The sequence below is a fragment of the Vipera berus genome (genome assembly GCF_964194415.1).
Source record: "Vipera berus genome assembly, chromosome: 5".
In the NCBI taxonomy this organism is placed as follows: Eukaryota; Metazoa; Chordata; class Lepidosauria; order Squamata; family Viperidae; genus Vipera; species Vipera berus.
In genome coordinates, this window is record NC_138207.1 from 1,508,733 (window position 1) to 1,534,712 (window position 25,980).

General features: G+C 47.8%; 1 protein-coding gene across 2 annotated transcripts in view; it reads right to left on the reverse strand.

The window, feature by feature from the left end:
- IL1RAP (interleukin 1 receptor accessory protein) overlaps positions 1-25,980 on the reverse strand; it is a gene marked incomplete at its 3' end in the record, with an annotated part of 92,413 nt that overhangs the window by 29,531 nt on the left and 36,902 nt on the right. For both annotated transcript variants that reach the window (XM_081329449.1, XM_081329450.1), the window contains 4 exons: positions 19,874-20,159; positions 15,413-15,605; positions 7,951-8,119; positions 2,545-2,616 (listed from right to left, as the gene is read on the reverse strand). In XM_081329449.1, coding sequence (XP_081185575.1) covers positions 2,545-2,616; positions 7,951-8,119; positions 15,413-15,605; positions 19,874-20,159 — 720 coding nt within the window. The remainder of the gene's footprint in view (positions 1-2,544; positions 2,617-7,950; positions 8,120-15,412; positions 15,606-19,873; positions 20,160-25,980) is intronic.

The window sequence follows — 25,980 nt, forward strand, 5'->3', positions numbered from 1 at the left end:
ATTGGGTGGGCGTGGCTGCAGCGGTAACGGCAGACTGGGTGGGACTAAAATGTTCAATCAATCAATTCCAACTTTGTGAGATCTTTATTTTCCCGCAAGAAGTTGAAATTGATTGATTGATTGAACCTTTTTTTTTGTACACGGCGGCGGAGGCCTAAAACTAAAAGGTTTTATAAAACCTATTTGAAGGCCTAGGACTGGGGCGACGGTGCGTGAACCCACAGAGAGGACTCTGTGTGCCACCTGTGGCACCCGTGCCATAGGTTCGCCACCACGGCCCTACACCACTTCAGACAAGTGGCTGTCCAGCCTCTTCTTAAAAGCCTACAGTGAGGGAGCAGCCACAATTTCTGGAGGCAAGGAGTTCCACTGGTTAATTGTCCTCACTGTCAGGAAATTTCTCCTTAACTCCAGGTTGCTTCTCTCCTTGATTGGTTTCTTGTCCTGCCTTCAGGCACTTTGGAGAATAGCTTGACTCCCTCTTCTTTGGGGCAGCCCCTGAGAGATTGGAACATTGGCTATCATGTCTCCCCTCGTCCTTCTCTTTACTAAACTGGACATACCCAATTCCTGCAACTGTTCTAACGCCCAAGAAATTCCTCTTTAGTTCCAGGTTGCTTCTCTCCTTGATGAGTTTCCATCCGTTGCTTCTTCTCCTGCCTTCAGGGGCTTTGGGGAATAGCTTGGCTCCCCCGCTTCTTTGTGACAGCCCCCTCAAATACTGGAATACTGCTATCATGTCACCCCAAGTCTTTCTCTTCATTAAACTAGACCAGGGGTAGGCAACCTCGGCTCTTTTATGACTCATGGACTTCAACTCCCAGAATTCCTGAGTCAGCTATGGTAATCTATGGTATTTTAATTTGTATAATATATCAGGATAATATGAATTTAAAGCTTAGTTGGGAAGAAGAACAGCTTTAGACAATTGATATAAATTGTTTTATTTGTGATTGTTTTTATTGGGTAGATTGAAAAGTATTATATTGTTTTAGAATAATTATTGATATGATATTATATATGTTTGGAGTTTATCTATATGAGTTAAAGTTCGATAGTCTATATAGTTCAGGATTGTTTGTGTAAGCTAGATTATGATTGTTTGTATTTTTATACCCTGTATTCTGCTCTGGGAAGTGGGGGGGGGGGAGGGGAAAGGGAGGGTGGGGTTGGGGAGGGTGGGAGGGAAGGGGGCTGGGGGGGGTTTCTTTTTCCCCCCTTTTTTTGTTTTGTTTTTGTTGTTTGTTAAAGCTAAAATTTATTCTAAAACTTTTTAATAAAAAAAAGGGGGCTGGGGGGGGAAAGAGCGGGTTCTGCCCAGTTTGGGATACAGGTAGTCCTCGACTTACGAACACAGTTGAGCCCAAAATTTATATTGCTGTTAAGTGAAACACTTTTGGGTGAGATTTACGACCTCCTGTGCCCGGTTGTTAAGTGGAGCCCTGCAGTTGCTATGTTAGTAACACGCTCGTTAAGTGAATATGGCTTCCCCCCATTGACCGTGCTTGTCAGAAGTTCGCAAAAGGGGATGGTCACGTGACCTCCCGGGACGCTGCAGCCGTCGCAAGTACGAGTCAGTTTCCAAGCGTCCGGATTTTGACCACGTGAGTAGAGGGACACGTGCCACGGTTGCAAATGTGAGAAATTCTACGCGACTGTGACTTCGAACGGTCGCTAAACAAATAGCCGTCAGCCGAGGACTGCTTGAGGTCCTGGATTTGACGGGATGCAAAGCCCAGGGTGTGGTTTGCAGCCACGTGACTTAAGCCAGGCTCAAAAGCAATTAAACCACCACGGAAGAAGCTACGGTATCAAAGTGTCCGTTCCCGTCAATGCAAGATAGGAGTCAGTCACCATATTGGTTGGGGGGGAGGGGGGGCAGCCTATACATTTAATAAAGTAAATAAAAGAAATAAAATAATGCTAGACCAGGGGTCAGCAACCTGAAACAGTGAAAGAGCCACTCGGAACCGGTTCCCTCACAAAAGGAAAAACTGGGAGCCGCAAAAATGTGTGCGCATGTGCGTACATGCGCGCATGTGCAGAACAGGGTTTGACTGAAGAGGAGCCAAGGCGAGCTATGCACCTACCCTGCATATTTGAATTGATTGGTTGAACTTTTTTAGTCCCTTTTTCTTTTGACTGCACATGGCAGAAGACTGGGAGCCGCGGGTTGCAGACCTGTGTGCTAGACGAACACAGGGGCGAGAGGCCTGCGTTTCTGCCGCCACGGATTCTAGACTGAGTCTCGCAACAACGCCAGCCGGGGCCTGAGAAAAACAGGAATTGCTGGGGGGGGGAGGGGGCAACAGTTGGAAGAGAGAGGGTGGAAGGATCCTGATGGAAGGATGAGGTCCCTAAATCTGCAGAAGCATCCTAAGATTTTAGGAAAGACACCCCCTCCTTTATAAGGCAGAGGCTGACCTGGAGAGCTAGGAAATGGTTGGACTAGAAGACCTCCAGGGTCCCTTCCAGCAATATCCTGAGCTGAAATCGAATTGAATTTGAATCTGATGAACAGGTGGGCCACGGCTGGACCATTACCTGGCTTGAGTTCGTAGACGATCCGCTTTGTTGGGGAGATGATCACGGGGGGCGTTGATTTTTCTGGTAATCCTGGAGACCGAGTTAAAAATAAAATAAAATAAAGTCAACAAAAGAGGTGCGTGGAATTCCTTTCGTCCTGTAGCCTCCATTATCTGCTCAGTCTTTAGATCAGCGTATCTCAACCTTGGGTAGACTTCACCTCCCAGAATTCCCTGGCACTCCTGCGTTCCTTTTGACATGTAGGCTCATTGTGGGTTGCTTGTTCTCTTGTCATCCCTTCCTCTGCAGCCTCTCTGCTCTAGGAGTTGGGTTTTCTCCAGTCAGATATCCAGGTGCTTTGCATCTCTTCTCCTCTTGGCTATTTCTTCTCTTTCATACCTCCAACTGCTTCTCTCTTTCTCTCTTCCCTGGACTGCATTGCCTCTCATCCTCAACATCTGTCTGGAACCCTAACCCTATCCCTCCACAACTCCCCAATTTCTTTGGGGCCTTCTATACTTTAATCTTTAGGACAGTATTTCTCTCAAGCTTAGCAGCTTAAGATCGGTGGACTTCAACTGCCAGAATCCCTCAGCCAGCAAGGGTGAACTTCATCACCCAGAGTCCCCAAGCCAACATGTGTGGACTTCAATTCCCATAATTCCCTGCATTCCTGTTGACGTGTATCCCCATTGTGGCCTGCTGACTCTCTTGTCATCTCTTCCTCTGCAGTCTCTCCGCTCTAGGGGAATAGGAGGAAAAAAAAAACCTGGGGAATTCTAAGAGTGGAAGTCCACCCATCTTCAAGCAGCCAATCTTGAGAAACACTGCTTTAGATCCAGCGGTTGAACACATCTGGACACTGGATGAGTTAAAAGATGGGATACACATCTTTCCGTATCTCTGTTCACTGTTTCCTGGGCGCATCCATAGCTTTAGACAGAACTCCAGGAATTCTAGTCACCGGGCAGATCCTACACCTCAACTCAACTGAAGGACCACGTCCAGCCACGTTCTCCTACCACTGGACCTTCCTGCCTCAGCACGTTCTCCACACCAGCCCCCCTACACAACTGCAATCCAAAGAGGATAAGAACTGTCCAAATACCAAGGGCCCGGAGGTTGCTGCAGGCTGTGTGCATCTTTGCTACTACGGGGCTTGCAGAAAAATCAAAGCAGGGACCTCGGTGCAACGTCAGACGCCCAATTTCCCAAGGTTGCCAGTTCTTTTATTGGCTCCTTGGCACCCAACGGGCAGAGAACGGAGAGGATGGCCTTGAGGAAGAGAGGGGCGAACCGTTACCAAAGAGATGAGAAGGAAAAAAAATGTAGATCAAGCCAGGAAACATGTGTGCAAATGTCTCCGACAGATGCCTCTCTAATTCATGTGGTTATAAAAATTATATATATATATATATATATATATATATATATATATATATATATATATATATATATATATATATATATATATATATGTTTCAAATGTTAACTATTTAGATTACCTTGCTAGGCCCCAAACATGGGGCAAATCTTTATTTCCTGTTTTCAGCCTATCTTGAAGGCTATCAAACAGGCAGTAGTCACACCGGACAATTCATATATTTGTGCAAATTACTAACAAAGAATTAAAGGGAAACTGAGATGCATTTCTGACTCCTTAGTCGTCCTCAGTCAGCTATACCCTTCTGAGATTCGAACCTGGGCTGATAACACTGCCTTGTATGCAATCAGCCCAGGTTCGAATCTCAGAAGGGTATAGCTGACTGAGGACGACTAAGGAGTCAGAAATGCATCTCAGTTTCCCTTTAATTCTTTGTTAGTAATTTACACACACACACACACACACACACACACACACACACATATATATATATATATATATATACACACACACACACACACACACACACACACAAAAACTGTGTTTTGTAAGCATCCATTCAAGGGGGCTGAGCTTTTTAAACTGCCTGATGCGAAATATTTCTGCAGGGCAGCATAGCAACCGAGGATTGCGACGTTGCCACGACACCCCCAGACGCAAGCAACTTTTCTGCCAGCTGGGAGGCTCCAGATGTGGAGGGAGCCGGAGGGCACCAGGATGGGGAAGCGGGCAGGGAGGCTGGCAACAAAGGCGTAGCAGCTCAAATCGAATCGAGTCAGGATTTGAAAGCAGGGGAAAGCCAGAGCGAGGCTGACTGGGTGTGTCTCGGGTGACTCACAGTGGATTGTGTTTCTGCAAAAAAAAAAAAAAAGGTGGTCTACAACCATCAGGATCACATGGCCCATGTTCCTGAGGCTGTCTGCTTTGCCCGGATGAAGGGGAAGTTCAATTTCTGTGTCCAGATGGGATGTCCAACACCTCCCCAAGACAACCCAAAGCAGAGCACCTTTGCAAATCACGCCAGCAAATGAGGCACCTGTTAGAACACGGCTTGCCAGGAAGGCAAGCAGGCAAACTGCACACCCAGGAAAACACAACAGCTGTTTTCACGCTTTCAACAAGGTGCAAAGCATCGGTGATAGTTCAAGATCCTGGCTTATGGGTCCCAGTTTCCCCACCCGCTTCAGCCAATAAAAGGCAAAGAGTTTTCTTCTCCTATTACTTAAAGCAGGGGTAGGAAAACCTCGGCTCTTTTATGACTCGTGGACTTCAACTCCCAGAATTCCTGAGTCAGCTCTGCTTTTATGACTCCATGAGTCATAAAAGAGCCGAGGTTGCCTACCCCTGACTTAAAGCACCAGTTGAGAAGGCAGGCGCGTGGGGGTGGGAGTGGGTCATGAGTTCTAGTCCTGCCTGAAGCATGAATAGCAGAATAACAGTGTTGGGAGGGACCTTGGAGGTCTTCCAGTCAAACCTGCTGCCCAAGATCATGGAATCATAGAATTCTAGGGCTGGAAGGGACTTTGGAGGTCTTCTACTATTCCAACCCGATGCCCAAGATCAGGGGTTTTGAAACTTGGTCCTTTTATGACTTGTGGACTTCAACTCCCAGAATTCCTTGGCTGAGGAATTCTGGTAGTTGAAGTCCACAAGTCATAAAAGGGCCAAGTTTGAAGACCTCTGCCCAAGATCATAGAATCCTAAGGCCGGAAGGGACCTTGGAGGTCTTCTAATCTAGGCCAACCCAAAGGCAGAATAAGAACAAACAAACAATTGTGCCAGGGGAGAGATTTAAAACTGCCCAGAGTCGCATTATAGGGTGTCATAAAAATAATAATAAATGGATAAAAATTAAAGGTGGAAGGCCAAGAAACTGCTTCCAGAAGCTGTGAATGCTCCAACACATTCTTAGGACATGCCTCCCACTGGACTTTGATAAACATCAATTTGCCTACAGGGGAAATAGGTCGACAGACGATGCCATAGCTACTGTTTTACACTCTGTAGCAAGTCATCTGGAGAAACCTGGAAGTTACGTCAGGATGCTTTTTGTTGACTACAGCTCGGCTTTCAACACCATTTTGCCGAGCATTCTCATCGAGAAGCTGACTGACTTGAAATTCTCCCCCGCCATCTGCGATTGGATTCAAGACTTTCTTAGGGACCGGTTACAAACAGTGAGGGTCAGCTCTGCTTTGTCCACCCCCCTGAAGCTTTGCACCGGCACGCCACAGGGCTGTGTGCTTAGCCCGTACCTGTACACTTTATACACTTATGATTGTGTATCATCTGACCGCGATAATCAAGTTCGCAGATGATACAACTGTGGTGGGTCTTATTACAGGTGGGGATGAGACAGCATATAGGGCGGAGGTACAAAAACTATCCATATGGTGTAGTAACAACAACTTGCACCTAAACATCGGCAAGACGAAAGAGATGGTGTTAGACTTCCGGAGAAAAAAGGAGGAACCTGCCCCACTTTACATCGGGGAGGACTGTGTAGAGAGAGTTTCCTCCTTTAAATTTCTGGGAGTCTACCTCTGTGAAGATCTGACCTGGAAAGTTAACACAACCAAGGTGGCTAGAAAGGCCCAACAGAGGCTTCACTTTCTTAGGATCTTGCGGAAGAACAGGGTAGAACAACAGCTAATGACCCTCTTTTACCGGTCTACCATAGAGAGCGTCCTCTCGTATGGTATTGTGGTTTGGTATGCTGGTCTGACAGCCGCGGATAGGAAAGTATTACAGAGGGTAGTGAGCACAGCACAAGACATTGTGGGCTGTTCCCTGACACCACTGGATGACCTCGCCAGGGCTCGCTGCCTTGGAAGAGTGAGGAAGATTCTCAGGGATGACTCACACCCTGGACGGTGTCTCTTTACTCTCCTACCATCCGGTAGGAGATACAGGAATATAGCCAGCCGTACCAACAGACTGAAAAATAGCTTTTATCCGTGGGCTGCTAGGCTTTTAAACGGGACATAATCTTATGCAGGATTGACTTGGGAGGCCGGTGTGTGGTGTTGTTGGTTCACATGGTGTGGTAGGAGGGAGGGTTTGTTGTCACTGTGTGTTGGGGGGAGAGAGCACGGGGGGAGGCTCAGCTAATCTCAATGTACACATGTTGTACTTTGACAATAAAGGTTTATTATTATTATTAGACAGCCATTTGTCTGAAATGGTCTAGGCAGGGTTTCTTGCCTGAGCAAGGGGTTGGACTAGATGACCTCCAAGGTCCCTTCCAACTCTGTTCTTTAGTTATTTGCTTCTAATGGTCAAGTTATGGGAACCCCAGCCTCTCGCTGTCAGGCTGGAGAGAAGCTGAGGCTGACCTGGAGCAAGGCTGAGCCTTAAGCAGTGGCCCCTCACCCCCACCTCCACCGCAACCCACCCCTTGCCTTTCCCCCGGATCAGGTGTCTCAAGCCTTGGCTTCTTGAGGATGGGAGGACTTCAACTCCCAAAATTCCCTAGCCCAGGGGTAGGCAACCTTGGCTCTTTTATTTATTTATTTATTTATTTATTAGTTTTTATAAACCGCCCTTCTCCCGAGGGACTCGGGGCGGTGTACAGAGGAAGGAAGGTATACAGATCGAACAATAAAAATAATAAGAAACACTAAACACTATGACTCGTGGACTTCAACTCCCAGAATTCCTGAGCCAGCATGGGGGAACTATGGCCCCCTTCATGGCTTGCAGACTTCAACTCCCAGAATTCCTGAGCCTGCATGGCTCAGCTTGGAAACTCTCCCTTTCCCCCTCAGCAAGGCTGGCTCAGGAATTCTGGGAGTTGAAGTCCATGAGTCATAAAAGAGCCCAGGTTGCCTACCCCTGCCCTAGCCTGATTTTTTCTTTCTTTCTCCCATCCGCTAGAGTGGAGAGATTGCAGAGGAAGGGATTACAAGAGAATAAGGATACACAATGAGGATACACATAAAAAAAAAAGAATGCATTGCTGTCCAGGAATGCTGAGAGTTGAAGCCCACAAGCCTTAAAAGTGGCCAGGTTCGGGGACCCCTGCCCTGCACTTTCCTTACCTACCACCTTGACTCTCATCGTCCGCGTCAGAGAAAAATCCCGGCTGTTCTCTCGGTAACTCGCCACACAGGTGTACTCGCCCTCGTATGCTTCTAGGACAATGCCAAAAGTCAGGTTGAGGCCATTGGGGATCCGATCAGGATAGTCATATTTCATGAGGTGGCACTCCTGGAACAGAGAGAGGAGGGCAAAAAGACGTGTGTGTAAATCTACAGAAGGGCGGAGCAACTGGTATTTCAGACAACCAGACGAAGCGGATTAGGTAAAGACTGAATGGCGTGCGGAACCCCCAGGTAACAAGAAGCTTATATTCTGATTAAACTCTGATCGGTTTCATGTCGGCTAGCAGGAGGCAGGAAGCCAAGTAGGGCCTCCAGATTCAAACAATTACACAACTTTGTGAAAACAGAATACAAGGGAGTCCTCAACTCACAGCAACAACAACAGAGACTGACAGTGGCGTAGCGTGGGTTGTCAGCACCCGGGGCAATTTGCGCCCCCTAACCCGGTGACGTCATGGCACCGCCGAAAAGACGCGCCCCGCAGCGGCGTAGACTTTCCAAGAAGAGTCGCGCGCATGAGGGATGCTTCCGGGTCCCTCTCGAGGGCGGCTGGGCGGGGCTCCGACCTGCAAGAGCCGCTGCATTCAAGCTCGCACGTGAGCCCCGCTAAATAAAGCCAGGCATGCGCATGAAGCTAGGCCAGCCGGCCGGCGGGTCCGTCTTTGCTCGGCCAAGCCTGCCGGGGCGCCTGCGGGGCGCTTGCGGTTGGCCTGAGCCTGGGCGGAGAGTTGGGTGCTTCTATTTATTTTATTCAGTTTATGTGGCCGCCCATCTCACCTGCCGGACTCGTTTCGCTTTGCAAGAAAGAGCAGCTCGAGAGCGGAGCCAAGCCGACTCTGTGCAGCCCTTGGGGCTCCCTGAGCAGCTCAGTGCGAGCGCGCCCCCCCCAGATGTTGCGCCCGGTGCGGCCCGCCCCCCCTGCACCCCCCACGCTACGCCACTGGAGACTGAGATTTCCACGGCTGAGCAAGACGGTTGTTAAGTGAGTTTTGCTCCGTTTTACAACTTTCCTTGCCACAGTTGTTAAGTGGATCGCTGGAGTCCTGAAGTTAGCTACATAGCTGTTAAGTCAACCTGGCTTCCCCATTGACGTGGCTGGTCGCAAGGGTGCAAAAGGGGATCAGGACACCCCGGGGACACTGCGACCATCATCAATGAGAACCAGTCGCCGAGCATCCAAATTTTGATCACGTGACCGGGGGAATGCCGCAATGGCCGTAAGCTTGGCAACAGGCATGTACTTGTGACAGTTGTAGTGTCCCACCCCCTGCTGAAGCAGGAGACCCTAGACCACTCCAGACAAGGGGCTGTCCAGTCTCTTCTTGAAAACCTCCAGCGTCAGAGCACTCACAACTTCTGGTGGCAAGTAGTTCCACTGGTTAATTGTCCTCACTGTCAGGAAATTCCTCCTTAGTTCCAGGTTGCTTCTCTCCTTGATGAGTGTCCATCCGTTGCTTCTTGTCCTGCCTTCAGGTGCTTTGGAGAATAGCTTGACTCCCTCTTCTTTGGGGCAGCCCCTCAGATACTGGAAGACTGCTATCATGTCACCCCTACTCCTTCTTTTCACTGGAAAATAGTTGTAAGGGACCTTGAAGGTGTTCTAGTCCAACCCCCTGCTAAGGCAGGAAACCCTATACCATTTCAGACAAATGGCTGTCCAGTCTCTTCTTAAAAACTTCCAGTGTTGGAGCATTCACAGCTTCTGGAGGCAAGGAGTTCCACTGGTTAATTGTCCTCACTGTCAGGAGGTTTCTCCTTAGTTCCAGGTTGCTTCTCTCCTTGATGAGTTTCCATCCGTTGCTTCTTGTCCTGCCTTCAGCTGCTTTGGAGAATAGCTTGACCCCCTCTTCTTTGGGGCAGCCCCTCAGATACTGGAAGACTGCTATCATGTCACCCCCTCGTCCTTCTTTTCACTGGAATATAGTTGTAAGGGACCTTGGAGGTCTTCTAGTCCAACCCCCTGCCCGTAGCAGGAGACCCTATAAAATTTCAGACGAGTGACAGTCCAGTCTCTTCTTAAAAACCTCCAGTGATGATGCAGCCACAACTTCTGGTGGCAAGCTGTTCCACTGGTTAATTGTCCTCACTGCCAGGAAGTTTCTCCTTAATTCCAGGTTGCTTCTCTCCTTGATGAGTTTCCATCCGTCGCTTCTTGTCCTGCCTTGAGTTGCTTTGGGGAATAGGCAGAACCCGCCCCCCTGTCCCTTCTCTGGGGCAGCCCCTTAGATTGGCGCTGTCATTGATGCTGTCCCCGGTGAGTGGCAAGCTTCTGCCTGTCACATCCTCCTCCATCTCTGGGTGGGGGGCGCAGGAGAAAGAGGCTTGACGCCACTCCTGATAAAGAGTTTTATTAGCGGCATAAACGAGCTGTCATCTGGAAATTTATTTCCAACGGGGATTTAGCTGCGTTGGGCTAATAGATGGCGGAGATTTGAATTTTAATGGACGATGCCCTTCAGCCTAACGAGCTAATCCGTCTTCCCTCCTGGGAGGAAAGTAGGGACCGATCGAAAGATACAATAGGTTTCCACACAGACCCAGCCGAACCAGAGGCGGCCCGGACATCCGGCTGATCACCGGAGTGAGTGATACAGTTAGTCCCCTGACTTACGGCCACAATCAAGGCCAAAATGTCTCTTTGCTAAGTGAGACATTCATCAAGTGAATTTTGCCCCGTTTTATGACCTTTTTTGGCCCGGTTGTTAAGCGAATCACGGCAGTGGTTAAGTTAGTCCTTAAGTGAATCTGGCTTCTCCGTTGATTTTGCTTGCCAGAAGGTCGCAAAAGGGGATCACGTGGCACACACACACACACCCCGGTGACTGTCTAGTCTCTTCTTAAAAATTTCCAGTGATGGAGCGCCCACGATTTCTGGTGGCAAGCTGTTCCACTGGTTGATTGTCCTCACTGTCAGGAAGTTTCTCCTTAATTCCAGGTTGCTTCTCTCCTTGGTCAGTTTCCAACTGTTGTTTCTGGTCCTGCCTTCAGGCGCTTCGGAGAATAGCTTGACTCCCTCTTCTTTGGGGCAGCCCCTCAGATACTGGAATAACTGCTATCATGTCTCCCCTATTTCTTTTTTTTTAATTAAAGAGTTTTACAGATACTTTTTAAACATAAAAAACATAAAAACCCATCCGCCCCCCCCTATTTCCCCTCCCTCCCCCCCCCCCGACTTCCCAGAGCAAACACAGGGTATTGACGGTAACAATCTTAAACTATAATATGCAAACTAACTATAATAACACTTTAAGTCCTATCGCACTTTAACTCTCCTTAAAAATAACTAAATAATAACAAATCTTCCAAATCTAATACTCATTCAAATGCTAAATGAAACTTTTTCTTCTTTTCTCTAGACCAGCCCAACCCAAGTCCCGCAGCCGTTCTTCGTATGTTTCGGTCTCCGGGCCTTGGATCATCTTAGTTGCTCTTCTCTGAATTTTTTCCAAACTCTCAACATCTTTTTTGTGGTATGGTGACCAAACCTGGCTGCAGTATTCCAGGTGTGGCCTCACTAGGGTTTTACAAAGCGGTACTAATACTTTGTGTGATCTTGATTCTACGCCTCTGTTTATACAAACCAGGATTGTGTTAGCTTTTTTGGCTGCTGCTGCACAGAGCTGGCTCATAGTCAAGTGATCGTCCACGAGGACTCCGAGGTCCCTCTCACAATCCATGGGATCATGAAACGAATCCCTGTGCCCTCATTGAGACTTGGCTTGTCGGAGGCCAGCTAGGAAAGCCACCGGTGGAGACCATCTGATGCCGCAACCATCGTCAATACACTCCAGTTTTGCCAAACGCCCCAATTTTGAAAACATAATTTTAGGGGGTCGCTTTGATGGTCCTAAGTCCCAGGACTGCGCTGATGTCCTTTTTTTCCTCCCCAATGCTGTTGTAACTTTGAACGATCGCTAAATAATTGGTCATAAGTCAAGGACTACATATCCTAGGCCAGGGGTAGGCAGCCTTGGCCCCTTCATGACTCGTGGACTTCAACTCCCAGAATTCCTGAGCCAGCAGGGCTCAGCTTGGAAACCTCTCCCTTTTCCCTCAGCATGGCTGGAATTCTGGGAGTTGAAGTTCGGAAGTTATGAAGGGACCATAGTTCCCCCATGCTGGCTCAGGAATTCTGGGAGTTGAAGTCCACCAGTCATGAAGGGGCCATAGTTCCCCTATGCTGGCTCAGGAATTCTTGGAGTTGAAGTCCACAAACCATGAAGAGGCCATAGTTCCCCCATGCTGGCTCAGGAATTCTGGGAGTTGAAGTCCAGAAGTTATGAAGGGGCCATAGTTCCCCCATGCTGGCTCAGGAATTCTGGGAGTTGAAGTCCACCAGTCATAAAAGAGCCAAGGTTGTTTACCCCTGGCCTAGGCTTTCTCTATCATTGTCCCGACTTCTCTGGCCCCGAGATAGAGAAGGGACCCCCAGGCTGGTCATCAAGCCCCCCCCCCAAGAGCTGCGGTTTTAGGCAGCTCAAAGATTGTTCTCAGAGGCTGACTATAAAGGGGTTTAATTGTCCACCCGCCCTGGGAAACATCAGCCGTGACAGTTGGACGCCTGGCTTTCTAATCTCATTACCCTTTTGGACTAATTGCTGCAGAGCCAGGCATGACCATGGTGGCATTTAAGCCCAATGAGTCTGTCAATCAATCAATCAAATCGGCAACCTCTGAAAACCTTGGAGAGTATCTCTCGTCTGGGGACCGACTCTGGGAACCAGTGGCAGGGGCCAAGTCCCACCGCTGCAACTGGTGGAAATGAAGTGGGGGGGGGGTGATTAGAGGCAGGAAGTGACCTTCAGTTAACAGAAAGTTAGCGTTGGATAAGCTCTGAGCTCCCCCCCACCTCCTCACTGGACATGAGATGGCACTGCGAAGGCTTACAAAAATCTCCAGCACTTAGAATTAAAATGGGGGTCTTCGAACTGGGCCCTTTGATGACTTGTGGACTTCAACTCCCAGAATTCCTCAGCCAGGGACATGTGCCTGGCTGAGGAATTCTGGGAACTGAATTCCACAAGTCATTAAAGGGCCCAGTTCGAAGACCCCTGAATTAAAACAAGTAAGGGTCTACATTTAGGCCAGAAAACCCAAATGCACCAGTATAGTACTATAGGTGATACCTTGCTCAATAGTAGTAACTGTGAGAGGGATCTTGGAGTCCTAGTGGACAATCCCTTAAATATGAGCCAGCCGTGCGCTACAGCTGCCAAAAAAGCCAACACAGTGCTAGGCTGCATTAACAGAGGGATAGAATCAAGATCACGTGAAGTACTAATACCACTTTACAATGCCTTGGTGAGGCTACACTTGGAATACGGCATCCAGTTTTGGTCACCACGAGGTAAAAAAGACGTCGAGACTCTACAAAGAGTCCAGAGAAGAGCAACAAAGATGATCAGGGGACTGGAGGCTGAAACATATAAGGAACGGTTGCTGGAATTGAGAATGTCTAGTTTAATGAAGAGAAGGACGAGGGGGGACATGATAGCAGCCTTCCAGTATCTCAGGGGCTGCCCCAAAGAAGAGGGAGTCAAGCTATTCTCCAAAGCAGCTGAAGGCAGGACAAGAAGCAACGGATGGAAACTCCTCCAGGAGAGAAGCAACCTGGGAGAAATTTCCTTTACAGTGAGAACAATTAAGCAGTGGAACAACTTGCCACCAGAAGTTGTGGGTGCTCCATCACTGGAGATTTTTAAGAAGAGACTGGACAGCCGTCTGTCTGGAATGGCATAGGGTCTGCTGCTTGAGCAGGGGGCTGGACTAGAAGGACTCCAGGGTCCCTTCCAACTCTGTTTTTCTGCTATTCTGTTAAAGTGGGGAGAAAGTGGGGTGGGCTGGGAAGAAGGGGAGATGAGGCAACGAGGGCTGCCTATCATCCGTTCTGCCTGGGCAAGAAACTATAAAAACACACACACACACACCCGCCCATCTTTCCAGTTCAAGTAACAGGATGCAGGGCTGAGAAAAGAGGCATTTGAGATTCAGCCACAATTTGATGGCCGATCAGAAAGCAGGAATTGGATCTTGGCTAAATGGCCAGACCAGGCTGTCTCTCTGACTGATTCCTTGGAAAACCACCGATAGCATAAGCCGGTGCTACCAAAATCTGGGGAAATTACCCCAAATTGGGCAAAAGTGTTTCTCATTTGGCGAAGGAAACACAAACCCATCCCAAGGTTTTGCCCTGTTTTACGAGTCTCCTTGCCACAGTTGTTAAGTGAATCACTGCAGGTGTTAAAAGTTAGTGAACACCACAGAATAACAGAGCTGGAAGGGACCTCCGAGGTCATCTAGTCCAACTAACCCCCCCCCCCACACACTGAGGCAGGAAACCCTACGCCGTTCCAGACAAATGGCTGTCCAATCTCTTCTTAAAAACTTCCAGTGATGGAGCATAAAAGGTAAAGGTAAAGGTTCCCCCGCACACGTGTGCTAGTCGTTTCCGACTCTAGGGGCCGGTGCTCATCTCCGTTTCAAAGCCGAAGAGCCAGCGCTTGTCCGAGGACGTCTCCGTGGTCATGTGGCCGGCATGACTAGACGCCAAAGGCGCACGGAACGCTGTTACCTTCCCACCGTAGTGGTCCCTATTTTTCTACTTGCATTTTTTACGTGCTTTCGAACTGCTAGGTTGGCAGAAGCTGGGACGAGTAACAGGCGCTCACTCTGTTATGCGGCACTCGGGATTCGACCCGCCAAACTGCCGACCTTCAGATCGACAGGCTCAGCGTCCTAACCCATGGAGCATAGGGAGACACAAATCCGGAGGTCGCAAAAAGGGGATCGCATGACCTCCCCCCGGGACGCTGTAACCGTCACAAGTACATGCCAGTTGCCAAGTTTCCGAATTTGGATCACGTCACCACGGAGACGCTGCAAAAGTTGTTAAATCTGAAAAACTGTCCCTAAGTCCCTTTTTCAGTGAAATTGTAACTCCGAACGGACACTAAACGAGCCGTTGTAAGTCAAGGACTACCTGTCCCATTGGTTCCATGTTACGCCACTACCCAAAGGAGGGACTTCTGACTGGTCCTTGAAGTTTATTAAAGACTTTCTGATAAGCAATTTGTGGTAAATGAAGGGGGGGGGGGAAATTGCAGACCCCAACCCACCAGGAAACCCCATCCCGCTGGAGACCCCCGGGCAGGCATGGAAAAAAAACCCCAGAAAAATTGGGGGAAAAACAGTTTCCCCCCCCCCTTCCCCCCCCCAAAAGCTGTTTTGGGGGAAAATGGGAAAAATACCTGTGTTTCCCCCCAATTTTTCCGTGTTTTTTTCCCATGTCTACAACCCCCCCTCCATCTTGCAAACGTTGCCCCCCCCCAGGCGGCTGAGGGGGGGTGGTCTCCCCCCACGCCAAGGTCCTGCCGGGACCCCCGGATTCCCCTCCACTCACCTTGTACCAGCGGACCTGGGGCTCAAGGCCGGCGGGAAGGAAGCTCTCCACCTGCGGGCAGGTGAGGTTCTGCTTGACCGTGTCGAAGTACATGAGCACCGTTTCCGGCTTGACCGCTTGGCTGAGGCAGGATCCGGGGTCCTTGCTGACCACCTCCAGGGGGACGGCAATTTTGCTGCAGTAGCTGGCGTTCCTGCGAGGAAAATGGAAGACCACCCCCCAAAGGCCAAAGAGACACAATGGTAACAGTTCCAGGCCAAGCGGAAGACCGGATACTGTGGAACTCCAGGCCACAAGATCCCGCCGAGGGAAACTAGCAGAAAGGGGGTTGGAAAAGATGCTACGTTCGGAGAGGGCAGACTGACAAACACCCCCCCCACCCCCCCACATCCACGCACATTAGTCCCTTTCGAAGGGAGCCCCATTCCACCGGGCGAGAGGAAAGGGTGGGAAAGAGGAAGTCCGCAAAATTTAATGCAGGAGCGAAGAAAACGGACGAAGGAACGGATTCAGATTCAAACCGACGCCGCTTGCTCGCTTTCTCTCCCTCCGCACTACAGGGGCTCCTCAACTTACAGCAAATTCATCTAGTGACCGTTTCGAAGTCACGACAGAAGGGATTTACGGCCAGTCCTCACTCTTACGACCATCGCAGCGCTCCTGAGGTCACCCGATCAAAAATTCGGATGCTTGGCAAAACTGGCATCGTTAATCCCCTGGTTAACTATTTGAGGATTTATACGGCACAGAATACGGTGTGTGCGTGTGTGTGTGTGTGTGTGTGTGTGTGTCCTCAACTTACCACAAGTGAGCCCAAAATTTCCGTTGCTCAGCGAGACAGTTGTTAAGGGAATTTTGCCCCATTTTATGACCTTCCTTGCCACAGTTGTTAAGCGAACTGCTGCAGCTGTGAAGTTAGCAACCCGGTCGTTAAGCGAATCCAGGTACCCTGTGGATTTTGCTTGTCAGAAGGTCGCAAAAAGAGGATCGTGTGATCCCCGGGAGATACCGCGGCCATCCTGAATATGAAACCGGTTGCCAAGCCGCCGAATCTTGATCACGTGACCCCTCTGGGAATGCTGCCACAGTCGTTAGGCGTGAAAAACGGTCATCACTCCCTTTTTCCCCAGTGCCGTCGTAACTTCAAAGGGTCACTAAACTAACTGTCGTAAGTAGAGGACTTCCTGGATTACACTATAAGCCTCCCAATATCCCGCACGCCAGGGAATGGAGGGATTACACATTGAATAAATGAATGAATAAATGAATGAATACTCATTCACAAGCATTCCTCTTACATTTTATCCAAAAAAGGGGCACATCAAACAGCCTTGAATGGTTATAAAGCACGGTTGCAGAAATTGGGTCTACTTGAATGTCTACTTTAATAAAAAGAAGGACCGGGGTGGTGTGTGGGGTGGGGGAAACAGCATAGCAGCCTTCCAATATTTTGAGGGGCTGCCACAAAGAAGAGGGGTGGGGGTCAATTTATTTTCCAAAGCCCCTGAAGGACAGGACGAGAAGCAAGGGATGGAAACTCACCAAGGAGAGAAGCAACCTGGAATTAAGGAGGAATTTCCTGACAGTGAGGACAATTAACCAGTGGAACTCCTCGCCTCCAGAGGTTGTGGGTGCTCCAACACTGGAGGTTTTTTTTTTAAGAAAGCTCATCTGACTGGGATGGTATATAAGGTCTCCTGCCTGAGCAGGGGGTTGGACTAGATGACCTCCAAGGTACCTTCCAACGCTGTTATTCTATTATTCAAGCCAAATGGAGTCAAGAAGAATTAATCAGTGCTTGCCTCGAAAGGTTGTGGGTGCTCCATCTCTAGAGGCTTTTAATTAGAGACTGGATAGCCATTTAACTGGGATGGTTTGGGCGTCTTCTGTCTGAGCAGGGGGTTGGACTAGAAGACCTCCAAGGTCCCTTCTAGCCCATAGGATTCTGTATTCAGCCATCTTAAAGCATGTTGGCTGGGGAATTCCAGGGGTTAAGTCAGAGGAGAATCAAAACTGGAACTAAGGAGAAACTTCCTGACAGGGAGGACAATTAACCAGTGGAACTACTTGCCTCCAGAAATGGTGGGTGCTCCAACACTGGAGGTTTTCAAGAACAGATTGGACAACCATTTGTCCACAATGGAATAGGGTCTCCTGCTTGAGCAGAGGGGCTGGACTAGAAGACCTCCAAGGCCCCTTCCAACTCTGTTGTTTTGTTAATAGTTTTATTCCCTGCTTGGTGTCAAATCAAACCAAGGTGTCAGCCTTGGTGGAGCAGTGGGCTAATGCCTCCTTAAGTAACACCAGCTGCCTGCAATTAGTGCAGGTTCGAGTCCCACCAGGCTCAAGGTTGACTCAGCCTTCCATCCTTCCCAGGTCGGTAAAATGAGGACCCAGATTGTTGGGGGCAATAAGCTGACTTTGTAATAATGCCGCTTGGGGTGTGTGTGCAAGCCCTAATAAGCAGGCATATACATAGAATGAAGGCTATTGCTAAGCTTGTAAGCCACCCTGAGTCTTCGGAGAAGGGCGGGATATAAATGGAATAAAAAAAAATCATTTGCAATTCATTTTCAGGCCTGCTTTCCCCCCCCCTTCCCCCCCTTCTTCTAGACTTGTTGCCATCTGCAATCAAATCCCACATTTCCCATTGTTCCACCCTATTAAAAATGTCCTAAATCACCAAATACATAATTTTTTCTTGCATCCAATCATTTCTCAAGGAGCTCAGCAAAAAAAAAAAAGGAAAAAAAATCTGGTCTGCACAGCTCGGGTATAAAACCCAGTGCATAAAACTTCATTTTTTGCTCATTGTATTTATTTTTATTTATTAAATTTATGCACCTCCTGCCGAACCCTTTCAAGAAAAATTCAGCCAGCCCTTTTCCCAGCAGCCTTCACAAACAAAACATTTGCGTGGAAAAAAAGGGCCGAGGAATGTTACACCTACGACGCTTCCCATCGTGGTGGCACAGACACAACCTTAAATAAATCACACAGCCCCTCCCAACAGGCAACCCACCTCCCCATTTTATTATTTACCCCCATTCCACCCTCTAACTCGCAATATTTTTTTCAATCTTCTCACCGCATTTATGACTTCTTTTAATCAATGTTTCCCCCCCCCCCCGCCCCACCCCGGCACTCAAATTTATTGCGTTTATTTCAGTTCCACTCTCTGACAATTCATTTCCATATAAATATTCCTTCCAGCTGTTTCCTCACATCGGTTCAACTCCCTGGCCTGATCCTGTCTTGAATTTCTCCTTTTTTTGCTGTGTTGGAGGCTCTGGCCATCACCCCTTTCACTCCCTTTCTACACCGGTTTGACCCCCCTTTGCATTGTCTCTGCTTATAAAACCCACCAAGTTCGGAGAGCACCAAGGACCCCACAGTCCTCCTCGTCCTCCTCCTCCCTCCAAACCTATTTCCCTTCCAGCACTGATGACGTTCCCTAGTTGGGTCATGAAACGTCTGCAAGGGAACCACCCAGCTCAGAGAGCACCAGGGACCCCGCAGTCCTTCCTCCTCCTCCTCCTCCTCCTCCTCCTCCTCCTCCTCCTCCTCCTCCTTCCCCCCACTTGGAAACCTATTTCCTCATAACCCTGATGATGTTACCTAGCTGGGTCTTGAAACGTCTGCAAGAAAACTTGGAGCCCCAAGGACCCCACAGACAGTCTTCCTCCTCCTCCTCCTCTTCTTCCTCCTCCTCCTCCCTCCCTCCCTCCTTCGGAAACCCCCTTCCTCATAATCCTGATGATGCTGGGGCATGAAACTAGAAAGCCACCAAGCACAAAGATCACCAAGGACCCCACAGTCCTCCCTCCTCCTCCTCTTCCTCCTTCCCATAGACCCCCCTGCCTTCTAGCCCTGATGATGTTCCCTAGTTGGGTCATGAAATGTCTGCAAGGAAACCACCCAGCTCAGAGAGCACCAGAGACCCCACAGTCCTCCTCTTCCTCCTCCTCCTCCTTCTAGCACTGATGATGTTCCCTAGTTGGGTCTGAAACTTCTGCCAGAAAACCACCCAGCTCAGAGAGCATCCAGGACCTCACAGTCCTCCTCCCTCCTCCTCCTCCTCTTCCTCCTCCTCCTCCTCCCCCTTCTAACCCTGATGATGTTCCCTAGTTGGGTCATGAAACCTCTGCCAGAAAGCCACCCAGCTCAGAGAGCACCAAGGACCCCACAGTTCTCCTCCTCCTCCTCCTCCTCCTCCTCCTCCCCCCCACCCCTTGGAAACCCCCTTCCTCATAACCCTGATGATGACATTGGGGTCATGAAACCAGAAAACCACCCAGCTCAGACCCCCCACCCCATTTCCGCCTTGAGCTGCAAATATTCTCCTTTATGGCTGCAATTGCCTCGAAGCCACTGTGGGGAGCAGCCCATCCGAGCGGGGGCAGCCCCCCCCTCCACCGCCCCCCCCCGCCAGCCCGGGAGGGGAGACTCGGCCGGGGCTACCTGAGCATGCAGGTGTAGTTCCCTGTGTCGTTCAGCAGCGCCGGGCGGAAGCGGAGCATGTCCTTCTCCTTGCTGATGTGGTTGTCGGGATGGCGGAAGTTGATGGGCTCCTCCAGGTCTTGGCCCAGCCCGATCCAGTACCAGATGAGGGTCAGGCCGGCCGAGTGGGCCGTGCTGTAGTTGTGCTTCACAAAAGCCACAAAGAGGGGGCAGGTGATCCTGGCCGGCTCCCCGCTGTACACCGGCTTGTGCTTCATGGTGTCGACCCCCCAGTCGTCGCAGCGCTCTGGAAGAGCCCCACACCCCCAAAAACAGAGGGTCAAATGGCGGTCATTTGCTTCAGATGCCCTGCTCCTTCCCAGCTGCAGAGAGGAGGGCCCCTTCCCAGAATTCTCACACAGATCCTGCAGGCTGGGGCCTTATGGGAACTGAAGTCCACTGGTGGAAGATTCTTTGTAGCAGTGATGGCGAACCTTGACCGAGTGCCAAAACCGCAACCCCAAACCCACTTATTTATCCCTAAGTGTCAGGGCCGCATCAGCATTGTGGTGCCATTGGGGGGGCAAGGGGGGGCAGGGAAGCGTCCCTGAGGGCCGCTTTGGCACGCAAAAACCAGGGGTGCAAAAATGGGCCACCGTGCTGCAAGGCGCAAAAATGGCCGCCGCCACGCCACGGGGTGCAGATGCAAGGCGCAAGAACCACGCAAGAACAGGGCAGGGCTAGTTAGGAGCACGCAGGCGCTAGCCCCGCCCCATTTGCAGCCCCTCCCTTTTCTTCCAGCCCACCAATCGACAATGCCTGGTGACCTCTGCTCTACCGCCTCTACTCGAGCTGGCTAGTCGGCCGCGCCGCCTCCTTTGTGCTGGGCGGGGCTCCTGCTCCGGGCGGCGGTGGCAGCCTGATGGACCTGCTGCTGACGGCGGTGGCACGCGTGCCAACAGAGAGGGCTCTGAGTGCCGCCTCTGGCACGCGTGCCATAGGTTCGCCACCACTGGTCTATAGAGATTCTCCGTCAGCAGGTCTTAGTTATCCCAAAGGTGCTTCTTCATGAGGCAAGCGGGCTTTCCTTCCTTCCCTTCCCTTCCCTTCCCTTCCCTTCCCTTCCCTTCCCCTGTGAATGCTCCAACACTGGAAGCTTTTAAGAAGAGATTGGGCAACCATTTGTCTGGAATGGTACAGGGTTTCCTGCCTGAGCAGGGGGTTGGACTAGATGACCACCAAGGTCCCTTCCAACTCTGATTCTATTCTATTCTATTCTATTCTATTCTATTCTATTCTATTCTATTCTATTCTATTCTATTCTATTCTATGCTATGCTATTTCATGTGGAGTCAAATGAAATTTGAACTACGATACCCATACACCTCAGCCGATGGTGAGCAAATAGGGCCCCTTTTGCTCGTCCTCCTCTCCGTGCTGCAAGCCGAGGGGAGAGAGATGATTGCAGCAGACTCATTAAGGGGAGTGCGAGATGGGTTCTCTTGGCTCGGCCCCTTTGGGCAACCCTCCCGTTTCCCAAAAGCCAGCCTTCTGTTCCCCCTTAACGACCGGCTCGCTAATTGTCCTTCTGCGCTCCTGGATTCCACAGCGACCTTTTTACAATTCCCCAGGCATGATGGTATCCATATATCTTTCCTTTCCCCTCTAATCTCTATCAGCTTTTTGTTTTCCCTTTTTTAATCGCCTCTCTATCGGCTTCAAAGACAAGTTCTCTTCGGAAGCCAAAATCCACTGCGCTAGAGAGATTCCTGACTATTTTCCAATTAGATAAATTAAATTTCCTCGCGGTTTCCAGTCGCTTCGGTAACATGTCCTCCTTGCATTATATTCTGGGCAAGGGTTCAGATCACTGTTTCTCTGCCTCAGCAACTTTAAAGAGGGGTGGGCTTCATCTCCCAGAATTCCCCAGCTGGCACGGTTTGACGTTTCCCAAGACTACCACAAAGCAACCAAGATGATTAGGGAACTGGAGGCTAAAACATACAAAGAACGGTTGCAGAATTGGGTCTGTCTAGTTCAGGGGTCGGCAACCTCGGCTCTTTTATGACTCGTGGACTTCAACTCCCAGCATAGCTGGCTCAGGAATTCTGGGAGTTGAAGTCCACGAGTCATAAAAGAGCCGAGGTTGCCTACCCCTGGTCTAGTTTAATGAAAAGAAGGACCAGGGGGGACATGATAGCAGCCTTCCAATATTTGGGGGGGGGGGGCTGCCACAGAGAAGAGGGGGTTAATTTACTTTCCAAAGCACCAGAAGGCAGGACAAGAAGCAATGGATGGAAACTCATCAAGGAGAGAAGCAACCTGGAATTAAGGAGAAACTTCCTGGCAGTGAGGACAATTAACCAGTGGAACAGCTTGCCACCAGACGTTGTGGCTGCATCATCACTGGAGGTTTTTAAGAAGAGACTGGACTGTCACTCGTCTGAAATTTTATAGGGTCTCCTGCTACGGGCAGGGGGTTGGACTAGAAGACCTCCAAGGTCCCTTACAACTATATTCCAGTGAAAAGAAGGACGAGGGGGTGACATGATAGCAGTCTTCCAGTATCTGAGGGGCTGCCCCAAAGAAGAGGGGGTCAAGCTATTCTCCAAAGCAGCTGAAGGCAGGACAAGAAGCAATGGATGGAAACTCATCAAGGAGAGAAGCAACCTGGAACTAAGGAGAAATTTCCCCAGAATGAGAACAATTAACAGGTGGGATGGACGTTGCCTTCAGTTGCTCCATCACTGGAGTTTTTTAAGAAGAGACTGGACGGCCACTTGTCTGGAATGGTCTAGGGTCTCCTCACCAAGCAGGGAGTTGGACTAGAAGACCTCCGAGGTCCCTTCCAGCTCTGTGACTCGGTTATGCTGTGTGAGTTGCCATGACACCCGTGTGGAACAGGATGCTCAGCTTCCTCACTTCGGCAGATGCCGAAGCTCCTGGAAGCAGAAAGGCAGTTTTGAGCAAGAAGGAAGACCACCGTTGTCAGGGGCGGCTTTTCCAGGAAAAGGAGCGTTAATCAAAATTGGCAGGAAGATCTTGTGGCCTCCCTGCAGATAATAGAATGGAATGGAATGGAATGGAATGGAATGGAATGGAATGGAATAGAATAGAATAGAATAGAATAGAATAGAATAGAATAGAATAGAATAGAATAGAATAGAATAGAAAAAATGGAATGGAATGGAATGGAATGGAATGGAATGGAATGGAATAGAATAGAATAGAATAGAATAGAATAGAATAGAATAGAATAGAATAGAATAGAATAGAATAGAATAGAATAGAATAGAATAGAATAGAATAGAATAGAATAGAATAGAAAAAATGGAATGGAATGGAATGGAATGGAATGGAATGGAATGGAATGGAATAGAATAGAATAGAATAGAATAGAATAGAATAGAATAGAATAGAATAGAATAGAATAGAATAGAATAGAATAGAATAGAATAGAATAGAATAGAATGGAATGGAATGGAATGGAATGGAATGGAATGGAATGGAATGGAATGGAATGGAATGGAATAGAATAGAATAGAATAGAATAGAATAGAATAGAATAGAAAATACAGAATAGAATAGAATAGAATAGAATAGAATAGAATAGAATAGAATAGAATAGAATAGAATAGAATAGAATAGAATAGAATAGAATAGAATAGAATAGAATAGAATAGAAAAAATGGAATGGAATGGAATGGAATGGAATGGAATGGAATGGAATAGAATAGAATAGAATAGAATAGAATAGAATAGAATAGAATAGAATAGAATAGAATAGAATAGAATAGAATAGAATAGAATAGAATAGAAGAATAGAATAGAAAAAATGGAATGGAATGGAATGGAATGGAATGGAATGGAATGGAATGGAATAGAATGGAATGGAATGGAATAGAATAGAATAGAATAGAATAGAATAGAATAGAATAGAATAGAATAGAATAGAATAGAATAGAATAGAATAGAAAAAATGGAATGGAATGGAATGGAATGGAATGCAATGGAATAGAATAGAATAGAATAGAATAGAATGGAATGGAATGGAATGGAATGGAATGGAATGGAATGGAATGGAATGGAATGGAATGGAATGCAATAGAATAGAATAGAATAGAATAGAATAGAATAGAATAGAATAGAATAGAATAGAATAGAATAGAATAGAATAGAATAGAATAGAAAATACAGAATAGAATAGAATAGAATAGAATAGAATAGAATAGAATAGAATAGAATAGAATAGAATAGAATAGAATAGAATAGAATAGAATAGAATAGAAAAAATGGAATGGAATGGAATGGAATGGAATGGAATGGAATGGAATGGAATGGAATAGAATAGAATAGAATAGAATAGAATAGAATAGAATAGAATAGAATAGAATAGAATAGAATAGAATAGAATAGAATAGAATAGAATAGAATAGAATGGAATGGAATGGAATGGAATGGAATGGAATGGAATGGAATGGAATGCAATGCAATGCAATGCAATGGAATAGAATAGAATAGAATAGAATAGAATAGAAAAAATGGAATGGAATGGAATGGAATGGAATGGAATGGAATGGAATAGAATAGAATAGAATAGAATAGAATAGAATAGAATAGAATAGAATAGAATAGAATAGAATAGAATAGAATAGAATAGAATAGAATAGAATGGAATGGAATGGAATGGAATGGAATGGAATGGAATGGAATGGAATGGAATGGAATGGAATGCAATGCAATGCAATGGAATAGAATAGAATAGAATAGAATAGAATAGAATAGAATAGAATAGAATAGAATAGAATAGAATAGAATAGAATAGAATAGAATTAAGGAGAAACTTCCTGGCAGTGAGGACAATTAACCAGTGGAACAGCTTGCCACCAGACGTTGTGGCTGCATCATCACTGGAGGTTTTTAAGAAGAGACTGGACTGTCACTCGTCTGAAATTTTATAGGGTCTCCTGCTACGGGCAGGGGGTTGGACTAGAAGACCTCCAAGGTCCCTTACAACTATATTCCAGTGAAAAGAAGGACGAGGGGGTGACATGATAGCAGTCTTCCAGTATCTGAGGGGCTGCCCCAAAGAAGAGGGGGTCAAGCTATTCTCCAAAGCAGCTGAAGGCAGGACAAGAAGCAATGGATGGAAACTCATCAAGGAGAGAAGCAACCTGGAACTAAGGAGAAATTTCCCCAGAATGAGAACAATTAACAGGTGGGATGGACGTTGCCTTCAGTTGCTCCATCACTGGAGTTTTTTAAGAAGAGACTGGACGGCCACTTGTCTGGAATGGTCTAGGGTCTCCTCACCAAGCAGGGAGTTGGACTAGAAGACCTCCGAGGTCCCTTCCAGCTCTGTGACTCGGTTATGCTGTGTGAGTTGCCATGACACCCGTGTGGAACAGGATGCTCAGCTTCCTCACTTCGGCAGATGCCGAAGCTCCTGGAAGCAGAAAGGCAGTTTTGAGCAAGAAGGAAGACCACCGTTGTCAGGGGCGGCTTTTCCAGGAAAAGGAGCGTTAATCAAAATTGGCAGGAAGATCTTATGGCCTCCCTGCAGATAATAGAATGGAATGGAATGGAATGGAATGGAATGGAATGGAATGGAATGGAATAGAATAGAATAGAATAGAATAGAATAGAATAGAATAGAATAGAATAGAATAGAATAGAATAGAATAGAATAGAATAGAATAGAATAGAATAGAATAGAATAGAATAGAAAAAATGGAATGGAATGGAATGGAATGGAATGGAATGCAATGGAATAGAATAGAATAGAATAGAATAGAATAGAATAGAATAGAATAGAATAGAATAGAATAGAATAGAATAGAATAGAATAGAATAGAATGGAATGGAATGGAATGGAATGGAATGGAATGGAATGGAATGGAATGGAATGGAATGGAATGGAATAGAATAGAATAGAATAGAATAGAATAGAATAGAATAGAATAGAAAATACAGAATAGAATAGAATAGAATAGAATAGAATAGAATAGAATAGAATAGAATAGAATAGAATAGAATAGAATAGAATGGAATGGAATGGAATGGAATGGAATGGAATGGAATGGAATGGAATGGAATGGAATGGAATGGAATAGAATAGAATAGAATAG